General features: G+C 42.1%; 1 protein-coding gene across 6 annotated transcripts in view; it reads right to left on the bottom strand.

Moving 5' to 3' along the window:
* The window catches only part of LOC138760684 (AT-rich interactive domain-containing protein 1B-like), a 521279-nt gene that overhangs the window by 134036 nt on the left and 374350 nt on the right, over positions 1-12893 (bottom strand). For 4 of the 6 annotated variants that reach the window (XM_069931618.1, XM_069931621.1, XM_069931622.1 and 1 more), the window contains one exon: positions 4571-4678. The exons of the other annotated variants lie outside the window; for them this stretch is intronic. In XM_069931618.1, the coding sequence (XP_069787719.1) occupies positions 4571-4678 (108 nt within the window). The remainder of the gene's footprint in view (positions 1-4570; positions 4679-12893) is intronic. 6 annotated transcript variants of the gene reach the window in all.

The following is a 12893-nucleotide window of genomic DNA, read 5'->3' as shown; positions in this document are numbered from 1 at the left end:
AAAAACCTCACAAAGATAAGCGTATACAGAGCCGTTGTCATACCCACACTCCTGTTCGGCTCCGAATCATGGGTCCTCTACCGGCACCACCTACGGCTCCTAGAACGCTTCCACCAGCGTTGTCTCCGCTCCATCCTCAACATCCATTGGAGCGCTCACACCCCTAACGTCGAGGTACTCGAGATGGCAGAGGTCGACAGCATCGAGTCCACGCTGCTGAAGATCCAGCTGCGCTGGATGGGTCACGTCTCCAGAATGGAGGACCATCGCCTTCCCAAGATCGTATTATATGGCGAGCTCTCCACTGGCCACCGTGACAGAGGTGCACCAAAGAAAAGGTACAAGGACTGCCTAAAGAAATCTCTTGGTGCCTGCCACATTGACCACCGCCAGTGGGCTGATAACGCCTCAAACCGTGCATCTTGGCGCCTCACAGTTTGGCGGGCAGCAGCCTCCTTTGAAGAAGACCGCAGAGCCCACCTCACTGACAAAAGGAAAAGGAGGAAAAACCCAACACCCAACCCCAACCAACCAATTTTCCCTTGCAACCGCTGCAATCGTGTCTGCCTGTCCCGCATCGGACTGGTCAGCCACAAACGAGCCTGCAGCTGACGTGGACTTTTTACCCCCTCCATAAATCTTCGTCCGCGAAGCCAAGCCAAAGAAAGAAGATATAGATATGCTTTTGGAAGATAAATTGTGGAGTTTTTAGTTAGGTCAAACACAGATACAAACACTTCAAAACAGATCTCATTTAAAATGGAAGAGCTTGGCTCAAGCCAGACAGTCAGGCTTCGAGTGCCTTTGCAAAAACTTTGAAGAATGCCTATAGAGACTTTACATGTAGGTGTTAATTGGACAAGTTTTGGACTAATGGATTACTGTTTTGGAAAGCATCAGATGAGCGAACTCAGAAGATTGGGTCCGGTGCCGCAGTTTGCTGTTTTAAGAGGGTCATGTGATTTTCTGAGAGAGAGAGAGGGAGAGAGAGAGAGAGAGAGGGAGAGAGAGAGAGAGAGAGAGAGGGAGAGAGAGAGAGAGAGAGAATTCAGTTCTACAGTTCAGCAGTAGCAGCTGGGACTGGAATATGACAAGCTGGTAAGCTTATTTAAAACCCCATTTTGAAGACGAGTTGTGAGTTCTGAACTCAGCCTGGTCAAAGCCTTGTGGTCTATACAACAGGATATGGCTGGCTGTATAATGTTTCACTTGAAATAAAGGAAACAAAAAGGAACTCTGTGGTGACCTAAAAGAAAGGTTATCATCTGGAAAACCCTGATGGGGCAAATTTCTTCGGCAAGACACCGAAGTGGCTGATTGGAATGAATCAGTTGTGGGTGTCCAACGAGCAACCAATCTCCCTCTGAAAACCAACAAGAACCTTCCTGAGCAGTAATCATTTACCTTTCAAGCACCAGAGCCTGATGAAGATTCATAGATGTTAAATTCTGTGCATAGTATAAGAATTGCCTGATACCGGTGAACTTGGAGGAGTGAGAAGTGAGATAGGACTGTGAATCAAATAACTTTTCTAAACTTACATACACCTTACATACATGTGCGCTTAGAATTAGAAGGGGGTTAAGTTAATAGTAATAAGTTAAAGTTTGATCCTGTTTTCATTTTTTAAGATAATTAAAAGTAACTTTTGTTTTAGTAACCATCCGTCTTCGTGAATTTCTATTGCTGCTGGGTTTTCGGGTCCTCTGGGCTCATAACATGACAAACTAAAAAGCTGTTTGACAGCAACACCACTATTACTGGTATTTGTCTGAAACTGATTACAATCATTCAACGGACGAGTCAAGAGTTGTTCAAATGTAGCCACGTGTTGCTTTACCAGTCCCATGAACTTCTGTCACCAAAAAATCCACATTCCATTTAAAGTGGAAACAGTTTACTCTAATTATATTACTTGTTAATAATTCTCAAAGCTAGACACTAAAGGGTGCATGAGAAAAAGCCAGGCCCTCACAGAAAGCATCATCGAATTGTACCTCCATGTTGCTTTAATCGGAATGTAATTTGTTGGCATAAATCCTGATAGGCAACAGATAGTTAAGTGATTAAACAGAATCAACTGAGCAAATGCCTGACCAACACAACTCAGATGGACTCAGAGAACAATCAATTTCCTCTCAAGACACTTGTAACATTTCTATAGTGAAGGGCTTCTTACACAAAAAGAAATGTAGAAAAATCTATCTTGATTCAAAATTTCTCATTATAAACAAGATTACTGTATTCGACACTGTTATGCCAAGGGAGAGATTGGAACTGCACAATTTCAGGCTGTATTTTCCACACACAGACAGATGTTTACATTCTGTCATTCAAGGAGTTTTAATAGTCTATAAATCAAGATCTTAAGCATAGGTACTCAGCCTGTAGCAACATGTTCTTGTTTTTTTGTAATCAAGTGTATTTTTAAAAAATGGTTCCAGGTACAGGGTGGTTCAGTGAGCTAGCATTTTGTCTTGGTGAACTCAAATTCAAATCAATCCCAGACTGAATGGATTATAATCTATTTCTTTCTCATCTTTGCTTTTATATTGCTCTCTTTTAGTTTGAGTTTCAGCATTTGTGCTGAATAATCCAAATGGCTTATTCCAGTGGACCCTTCTTGAACTGATAAATGATGAACACAGCAAGGAGGCCTTATGGAAGAACGAACGCGACCCATCCCAAATCACAGGGATGAAGACATTTGCATTGCAACTTGCGTGCTTTGATCCTTTGTTAAATGGAACGGCTGACATCTGCTGTTCTGAAAGTACGCCGAGCTCCCTCCAAGGTTTAAGAACTATGGACGATTTTCCTCAACCTCCAAGAGTATTTTAAAGTCTGCATAAGAATAATCAATCTCCTTTCCTTCCAAGGTCTTAATGGAGACTCAACAAGAACTTTTGGCAGCTGTTAGCATTGAGCTCTAGTTACACTGCAAATTCTGAGACTTTTTTAAGATTAGTATCCCACAAAAAGATTTAACAAAGACCCAATTCTTAAGTTTTTTTTGAGCAATTCACACAAATACATTTTGTTGAATAGAATAAAAAATTCATACTCATTGCACTGTTTCCTGCCATGTAGTTGAGAGAGGTATTTGGAATTGGGCTGTTAAATTGAAAGATAGTTTCAGAAGCAGTCAGCACACTTTTTATAATAACAAACTGTCAAGGAATCCCACATTTTGTTCAGAAAAGTAGAGTTCACAATTGTATTTTTTCAACCAAATAAGATGAGCGCATAAAAAGTGCTGCAAGAGCTCAGCAGGTCAGACAGCAGCAGTAGTAGGTGGAGCAATTGTTGATACTACAAGTCAAAACCCTTCATCCCCATTGACTTGCAGAGATTCCAGCATTTTCAGCTCTTCTGTCTCAAGATGAATGCACCTCCATTTCATAACATTGCACAAAGCAATGCACTGATTTAATCATAAAACCAGACTACCCAACAAAATCATAAGGGGCTATCTACTCTTGTTTTGTTCATGTAATGCCAATGGTGACCAGTGAAGAATATACAATGCAACACCCTCAAGTTTTAACACAACTTTCTAAATACCAGGGAATTCCATGGTCAAACAAGCAATATAGGCATTGAGTAACAAAAACATGCCTAACTTTCTTTGCCACTGGAATTCAAAGCAAACCAGCGAAGGGCAAAACAGATTTCGTCCCCATCATCCCACTCTGTCGAAAATTCACTGAAATCAAATCCTGAAAGATTCATGAATATTTGGGCCTAATCACAACAGCTCTTGGAATTAACTTCGAGCTGCATTCAGTATAATTTAAAAACACACAAAAATTAAGTTATGGTAATCTTAGTCCAGGCCTTTGCCATTTAAATACACTGAATAAACTGGGAAAATTTTGGTACCAAGACTCGGCATTAAAACAGACCAATACAACTACAGTGAACCAAAAACAACTGCAATCTGTAAAATTTACAAAGTCTGAGCTCTTGAGGACGTTTAGGTGGATGCCAGAAAATTTAATTTTGGTAACCACCAAGAATCTATGTGTATCAAAATGAAAATGCTTATGCTTTAAAATGGAATAACCTCATAATTTGCAGCAATAATATAGCAAAACAAAATTCAAATTTAGTATTACAAAATTTAAGTCATCAAGTAATTTGAATGGAGTCCTTTGAATTGAGAACTTTTATGTCAATCTTTTTTGGCTGTATCCAAGTTTTTAAAAAATAAGATAAATTTAGGTGTATTTAATTTTACATCTAAAATAAATTGGTAATAATGGAAGGAATTTTTGCAATTGGTCGAGGTTTTTAGTCATTCTCTGCAAGGAAACTGAATGTAAATGGTAAATTATGTCCCATGGTCATCTAATATCAGGAAAATAATACACTAGCTTCACTGCTATAATCTGGTTTTCAAAATGTTTTTCTTTCGCCACCTTCCAACATTTATGTCATTTGCTGTTTTAAAATCAATTGATTGCTGCATTCCCTCTTTATATTTTTGTTACTTATATTCTTGTGTTGCTGCATGCTTGACTTCCCAACTACCAAGCTCTCCTATTACTTTTCTCTTTCAGATTCTTACCTCCGACAGTCTCATCGACGATCTTTGCTACTTCCAGACCGACTGCGCCCCTTTCTTTGCCTTCTGCTCCATGGGTACTGCCATTTCTTTTAACTGTCATGGCACAACCTGCTCCAGGAGAATCCACAGTAAACACAAGGACCATGCCATTGACTCCTTCACAACTCAGCTGTCAAATCTATTAATAATTTCCTGGCACTCTCCACATACCAGGTTTATAGTGAGTGAGAATAGTAGAAGGCCACGAATAGCAAAATTTGGACTCCATATTTTCCCACTTCTCTATTTTGTATACTTTCCTCATGTGTTTTGACAGTCTTTTATCTTTCCTTTTTAACCTCTTTCTGTTTGGTTGTCATCCTTTTTCCCTTTATTTCCTGCAACATTTCTTAGGAACAAAGGGATTTTCATTATTGTAAATTTTTTTTTAACTTGATACATCTGTTAGCAAAAGAAGTTTTCTGTTTACTATAATCTGCCAGGAACTGTAGTTGATTGTTCAGAAGTGAAAGACTTTTTCCTCAGATTAACATGAGCAAAAGGCTGCGATGAACAAGCACAGAAATGGCCTGTTACCATGCTATATATCTAAATAAATAAATAAAGCAGGATAGAAACAAATTCATATGCGCCAAAATCAACAACAGTGCAATAAGTACTGTGCACTATGGTTTCATTCATCGGATTTCAGATAATACAGAATGTGAAACGTGGCTTGTCCTAGCGTCTTATTGCACAATAGTCAGGCATTTGACTAGAAAATATATTAAATGAAATCATAATGTTATAGCCTGAGATTTTTTTTTAAAGACATACAGCACAGTAACAGGCCATTTCAGCCCATGAGTCTGTGCCACCCAATTTACACCCCCATTAACCTACACCCCTGATAAGTTTTTGAACAGTGAGAGGAAACCAGAGCCCTCAGAAAAAAACCCACGAAGACACGGGGAGAAGGTACAAACTCCTTACAGACAGTGCGGGATTCGAACCTCACTCTGGTCCTGATCACTGGCACTGTAAAGTCGTTGCACTAACTGCTATGCCAATTGTGCCTGTTTCCCTATGTATTTTCTGTTCAGGGTCAAGTCCTAATGAACTCGAAAGGTAGTAGCTCAACAACACAAACTATTTGAAAATCAAAGCTGATAGTATTTAAGTGTATTCTATTCCTAAAAGAGAATGTCTGATCTCAGTCAATTGGAAGGGTACTGTTAATCAAAACCTCCTTAACTAAGTGTTAAGAGTGGTAAAAGTACTAATCCACCTGGACATTGGAAAACAGCTTCAATTTGTTACACGGGACAATAAAATGAATTATTTCTATTATTGAGTAACAAAAATACCCAACAAAATTAAAGTCACACTGATGACAGAACTGAACCAACACAAGTCTTCGATCCACAATGAAAATAAAGAAGTCATTTTATATTTTACAAACTTAAGAAGCTTCAGAACACATCAATTAGGTAGTTTTGAGATGTAATCACTGCAGTAATATAACAGCTAAATTGGCCCAGCAAGATCTCACAAATAGAAAATGTTTTGGTGATGTTACACAAGAGATCAAGGCTGGCAATGATACTGGCAGAGTGATCAAGTTCATCAAATAGTACTGTGGAATATTTTATACCTACCAGAGCCAAAATAGTTATAGTGAAATGGCTTTATTAAAGAAAAATCCTCTGAACTGCAATGCAGCACCAACTTTGATCTTGTGCTCAAATCTCTGGATTGGCCATTGAATTCATAAACTCTTACATCAGAGATGAGTGTTTATCGTGAAGATTAAGTTGAGATCTAATTGGAACATGTGGTTTTAAACCTCTCTGTCCCCTCTTTCTTGTCTTAAATTCTTTGTCAACTATAAAAGAAGACCATGCATGGCCGGTTTGTGTCTCAGAAGATCAGCTGCACCCGGTGGCGGCCGGAGCCCGGCTCCAGCCTGAGGCCGCCGCAAAAAAAAAACTATAAAAGAAGACCATCTTTACTGTTAACCGCATGGCAGTTAAGGGAACACTGTCAATAGTTAAACTGTTTATGCTAAATCTCAACAATCCTGGCTTTGGGAATTCTAAGGAATTTCACTATAATTTTAGAACCATGTAAGTATTCCAGTTTGAGGTCCTCATGTCGACTTTTAAAAATGGTCATCCTGTTTGTCCTACATACTTCCCCTTATCTATTGTCCTGAAAATGATTTAATTTTACAATTCCTTCATGTACATTATTATTTCATCGACATCTTTCAGGCAGTTATATTGAATCTACATTCGTCAGATCACATACACTTCTTGTAAGAAAAAGTCATCATACTTTTTCCCTTCACTCTTTTTATCATACTGCCTTCCATATTCACTGAAAATGAAAAGCACCTCTCTCTGTATGCTTTATCAAGGGTTTGTGAAAAACACGATAAACTGCAGATGCTGTGATTGTAGTGAAAACATCAAAATGCCAGAGGAGCTTAGCTGGCAAGAGAATGACCCTATTATTCTTGGAGCAGATACTGTTGAGGGTATATATGAGAGGGGGAAAAAATCTTGATAATAATAAGTAAACACACCAAAATGCTGGAGGATCTCAGCTGGTCAATTCAGCATTTATAGGAGACAAAGATATATTACTGATCTTTCAGCCCTGAGCCCTTCTTCAATGAAAATCAGAAAAGGCAGAAGGAGGATATATCAGAAAGTCTTGGAATTCAAACAATGGGGAAGGAATCCAGACCAACAAAAGGTGTTAATTGGATGTGATAAGGGAAATGTTTTGGTGATGTTACACGAGAGATTAAGGCTGGCGATGATACTGGCAGAGTGATCAAGTTCATCAAATTGAACTGTGGAATATTTTATACCTACCAGAGCCAAAAATAGTTATAGTGAAATGGCTTTATAAGAGACAGTGAATGGAGAGTTGGAGAGACAACATCCGGGGAGGGGGAGGGGAAGGGGGGCGCAGCGGTGGTGGTGATGGGGTTTAATGAAAGCCAGAGGTCGATATTAATGTCATCTGGTAGGGGGGTGCCCAGTCGGAAGATGAAGTATTGTTTCTCCGATTTACTGGCGGTACAAGACCATGGACAGACATGTTTGCAAGGATATGTAATGGAGAATGGAAATGGGTGGCCACTGGGAGATCCACGCTATTGCAGTGGACAGAGCCGAGGTGCTCAACAAAACGATCTCCCAGTCTGTGCCCAGTCTCTCGGATGTAGAGACGACCATAGCAGGAGCACCAAATGCAGTAGGTGACCCGTGCAGATTCACATGAAATGTCCTGCCAACAGGACCCAACCAAAACCCATCAAACCGCTGTATCATGCACCATCTCTGGACTCCACTTCTGGTGGCATTCCTGGCACAGCCTCCAACCTTATTATTTTCCAACCCTGTACCTCCCATTTCTACTTCCTACTCAAGAGCCACAAACCCAATTGTCCTAGAAGACCCATCGTGTCTGCGTATACATGTCCTGCCAAATTGGTCTCCTCTTACCCCAACTCTGTTTTGTCCCCCCCCGGTCCAGTCCCTCCCCACCTACATCCAGGATACTTCACATGCACTCCATTACTTCAACAACTTACATTTCCCTGAACTTGATCGTCTCATTTACCATAGATATCCAATCTCTTTACACCTCAATTCCCCATATTGAAGGCCTCAAAGCCTTTCATTTCTTTCAGGACAATATAACCAACCAGCCCCCCTCCTTCACCACCACCCTCCTCTGGCTGGTGGAAATTGTCCTCACCCTCAATAATTTCTCCTTTGACTCACTGTACTTTCTCCAGGTTAAAGGGGTAGCCATGGGTACCTGCATGGGTCCCAACTATGCTTGCCTTTTTGTTGGTCACAAGGAGCAATCTACGCTACAAGCCTACACAGGCAAGGCACCTCAACTCTACCGCTGTGACATCAATGACTGCTTTGGTGCTGCCTCATGTACCCTCGTTGACCTCATCCACTTTGCTGCAAACTTCCACCCTGACCTCAAATTCACTTGGTTCACCTCTAGCAACACTTTCCCTTTTCTCAATCTCTCTGTCCCCATCTCAGTTGATAAACGCTCAACAGACATCTTCACAAACCCACCAACTCACACAGCTACCTCGACTAGACCTCTTCCCACCCTGTCCCCATGAAGGATTCCATCCCATTCTCTCAATTCCTCCATTACCCACACATCTGCCCTGGCTCCCTCTGCCCCCACACACAAGGACAGGATTTATCTTGTCTTCACCTACCACCCCACCACCCCTTGCATCCAATACACCCTCTTCTGCCATTTCCACTACCTACAATGTGATCCCATCATCAGACACATATTCTCCTCTCCTCCTTCCGCAGGGATTACTCCCAACGTGACTCCCATGTCCACTCCTCCCTTTCCACCAATCGTCCCCTTGGGACCTACCCTGTGACCATAGAGATGCTCCACTTCCACCCACTCCTCCTCCCTCAGCACCATTCAGGGCTCCAAACAGTCCTACAAATTGAAGAAACATTTCATTTGTGAATCTACTGCGTTTTGTGCTCCCGATATGGTTTCCTCTACATTGGAGAGACTGGGCGTAGACTGGAGATCGCTTCATTGAGCACCTCGGCTCTATCCACCGCAAAAGTGTGGATCTCCCAGTGGCCACCTATTAAAATTCTCCATCACATTCCCTTGCTGACATGTCTGTCCATGGTCTCATGTACTGCCAAACAGAGAACATCAGTAAATTGGGTACCCTCCAACAGGATGGCATTTATATCAACTTCTCTGGCTTTCATTAAACCTCATCCCCCTCCCCACCCCTGCTACCTCCGCCATCTCACAGACGTGATAAATTCAACCTAGTCCCTTATTACATCCAATTAACACCTTTTGTTGGTCTGGATTTCTCCCCCATTGTTTGAATTCTAAGACTTTTTGATATATCCTGTTTCTGCCATTTCTGATTTTTCCTTTAAGAAGGGTGCAGGGCTGAAGCACTGGCGATATATCCTTGTCTCTTTTAGATGCTGAAATGACCAGCTGAGTTCCTCCAGCATTTCGGTGTTTTTACTTTTGTCACACCCTTATAACCCTCATTAATACCACACTGTTGTGAGAAGAGGGTAGTAAAGGATATTAAAATAAGACCTGACTTACAGGCTACACCCTTAAGAGAACCAGATGAAACCTTGTTTACAGATGGGTGTTGTTACAGACACCCCACAGATGGATTGAAAGCTGCCTATGCGGTGGTACGAGAAACTACAGGAGGATTTGAAGAAATCATTACAGGGACAGTGAGAGGAAAGGAGTCAGCACAACTCGCAGAACTATAGGGAATGATAGCAGCGTTAGAATGGGCAGAAGGGAAGGAGGTCAATATATATATTTTGCTCAGCCAACTTTGCTCCATGCTGTGATTGCCACTTAATCACATTCCTCTTTTTCCCTGAACCATGCAGTAAATATAAACTTATTAATTAATCATTTCTTTCATAAGGTTTTAACCCCTAGATTCCAACAGTCCCCCTTTTGGTCTCATGAAAATGAGACCAACCACCAGTTAACTTATGGGACCAAGACCTCAGGAGTTTTTGCAAGGACCGGCATCTCCGACCCCTTGTTAAACTTAACCTCACGAACTTGGCCATTATGAACACACTTCAGTCCAGTGGGGGCCCCAACACTGTGTTCAGGAACGTCAGTCCAATCCGCAAAGTACTGTTTCGGTTCGTTATGGGCCTCCCAGGCTGACCACAAACACTTTGTACAGTTGTTTCCTTCTCCAGATGTTTCAAGGGCTAGGAACAACATCACTCATAGTCCCCACATAGTGTCCATCACAGCCCCCTAAATTCTGTTGACTTCAATATAGAAATATCACTTCAAATACTGAAATACAGTCACTGTAATCCAATAGTCTCTTTAAAGGGACCCGTTCAAAAAGTTCTTAGTCCATAGTTGCTTCACAGGGTCCCAGTCACCTCCGTTCGAATCTGTTCCAGTGTCCGTGTCGGTGGGTCCGTTGCTGTTCACTGACTCCAATGATACCACGTCTCCTTTTCCCAGTAGTCGAACCGCGTGGGACGTCCTCTCCACCACTCTGTAGGGTCCTGTCCACCTGGGCTCCGACCACTTTCTTTTGATGACCTTTAGCAGAACCCACTCCGCGACTGAAGGTATTGGTGTTTCCTCTTTTCTGTTGGGACTTGTGACCTGTTGTGCTTTAGTTGCCCATTCAGAGCCAGCTCTTCAGCGCTTGACGTCCTGCTTTGCGGAAACTGCCAAAATGTTTGGCCTGGAAGTCAGCCTGAAGAAAACTGAGGTCCTCCATCAGCCAGCTCCCCACCATGACTACCAGCCCCCCCACATTTCCATCGGGCACACAAAACTCAAAACGGTCAACCAGTTTACCTATCTCGGCTGCACCATTTCATCAGATGCAAGGATCGACAATGAGATAGACAACAGACTCGCCAAGGCAAATAGCGCCTTTGGAAGACTACACAAAAGAGTCTGGAAAAACAACCAACTGAAAAACCTCACAAAGATAAGCGTATACAGAGCCGTTGTCATACCCACACTCCTGTTCGGCTCCGAATCATGGGTCCTCTACCGGCATCACCTACGGCTCCTAGAACGCTTCCACCAGCGTTGTCTCCGCTCCATCCTCAACATTCATTGGAGCGCTTTCATCCCTAACGTCGAAGTACTCGAGATGGCAGAGGTCGACAGCATCGAGTCCACGCTGCTGAAGATCCAGCTGCGCTGGGTGGGTCACGTCTCCAGAATGGAGGACCATCGCCTTCCCAAGATCGTGTTATATGGCGAGCTCTCCACTGGCCACCGTGACAGAGGTGCACCAAAGAAAAGGTACAAGGACTGCCTAAAGAAATCTCTTGGTGCCTGCCACATTGACCACCGCCAGTGGGCTGATATTGCCTCAAACCGTGCATCTTGGCGCCTCACAGTTTGGCGGGCAGCAACCTCCTTTGAAGAAGACCGCAGAGCCCACCTCACTGACAAAAGGCAAAGGAGGAAAAACCCAACACCCAACCCCAACCAACCAATTTTCCCCTGCAGCCGCTGCAACCGTGTCTGCCTGTCCCGCATCGGACTTGTCAGCCACAAACGAGCCTGCAGCTGACGTGGACATTTACCCCCTCCATAAATCTTCGTCCGCGAAGCCAAGCCAAAGAAGATAACCCTCATTAATATATATGGGCTCACATAAAATGCACCAACTTAGAACAAGATGCAAGAATATAAGCCCTCATGGTAAAGGCAAGTGAACTTTTGCTAACTCACTTTCAGCTGCTCAAACAATATGGGGAATCCAGGTTTAGATCACAGTGGAAAATTGCCAGTGGTGTTTGGCCAGCAAGTTCGCGATTTGTCATTGTGCATGAAGTTTGAAACTGACTGTCCCTAAGCAAAATTCAGGCCATTACCATCAGCCTGAGAAACAGGTCCATACAATTTTAGGCTGATAACATAAGATGGCTCAGACTTGAGACTTAATTGAATATGGCCTGCTTCATTGTTAGTTTGAAGCTAATTGTTTACCCATATTAAAGTTAAAATGCTTCTTGAAACCAGTATTCCTTCATTACATTCACATCAAATATCTACATTTGAACATATGGATTGGAAGCCATTCATTCCCTGCTAACTGCTCTCTTTAAGATGGTGGCAGATATGATGATAACAACAATTTTTATCATCCTCTTCCTTGTCAAGAGTCTATCTGTTCCAAGAAGTTTTCTTTCTCAAAGAATAGGGGATGCATGTCCAAAGGTTTGCAACCTTCATAGAAAGAAAACACTTAATTTCAGTCTTGATCATACAATGTCACACTTTTGAACAGTGATCACTTCTTTAAGTTTCTCCCAAAGGGGAAAAGATCTTCTCTGCATGCATGCTGGTAACCTTGTGTATTTCAATCTTCCCTCTCACTCTTCTGAACAGTGAAAAGAAGCCTAGACAGAAGCTGCAAAGCACTGAACTGGGAGTCAATAAAGACGAACATTGAAACAGCCAAAAAGATCTTCCTTTCCCGATTATAACATTCACCAGGAGCATTGCTTAAATAGAGCTCAAAGAATTACGGAGGGTTTCTTCCATCCATCATACAGTATCTTTCACTCAGATAAGAGGTGCAGGAGCATCAAAACTACGACGGCCAAGCTGGGAAATAGCTTCTTCCTGCAGGCTATGAGATTGATGAATGATATCCTGTAACCTTGGATCACTTGTTAATGAAATTGAGTAAATTATTCTGGAATATTTATATTTCAGTAAAACCCCTGATATCCAGCACCAGTTGGGATTGGTAGATGCT

Source organism: Narcine bancroftii, chromosome 4 (genome assembly GCF_036971445.1).
Source record: "Narcine bancroftii isolate sNarBan1 chromosome 4, sNarBan1.hap1, whole genome shotgun sequence".
NCBI classification, from domain to species: domain Eukaryota; kingdom Metazoa; phylum Chordata; class Chondrichthyes; order Torpediniformes; family Narcinidae; genus Narcine; species Narcine bancroftii.
Note: the sequence above shows the minus strand (reverse complement) of the source record. Positions and strands in the feature narration are given on the sequence as shown.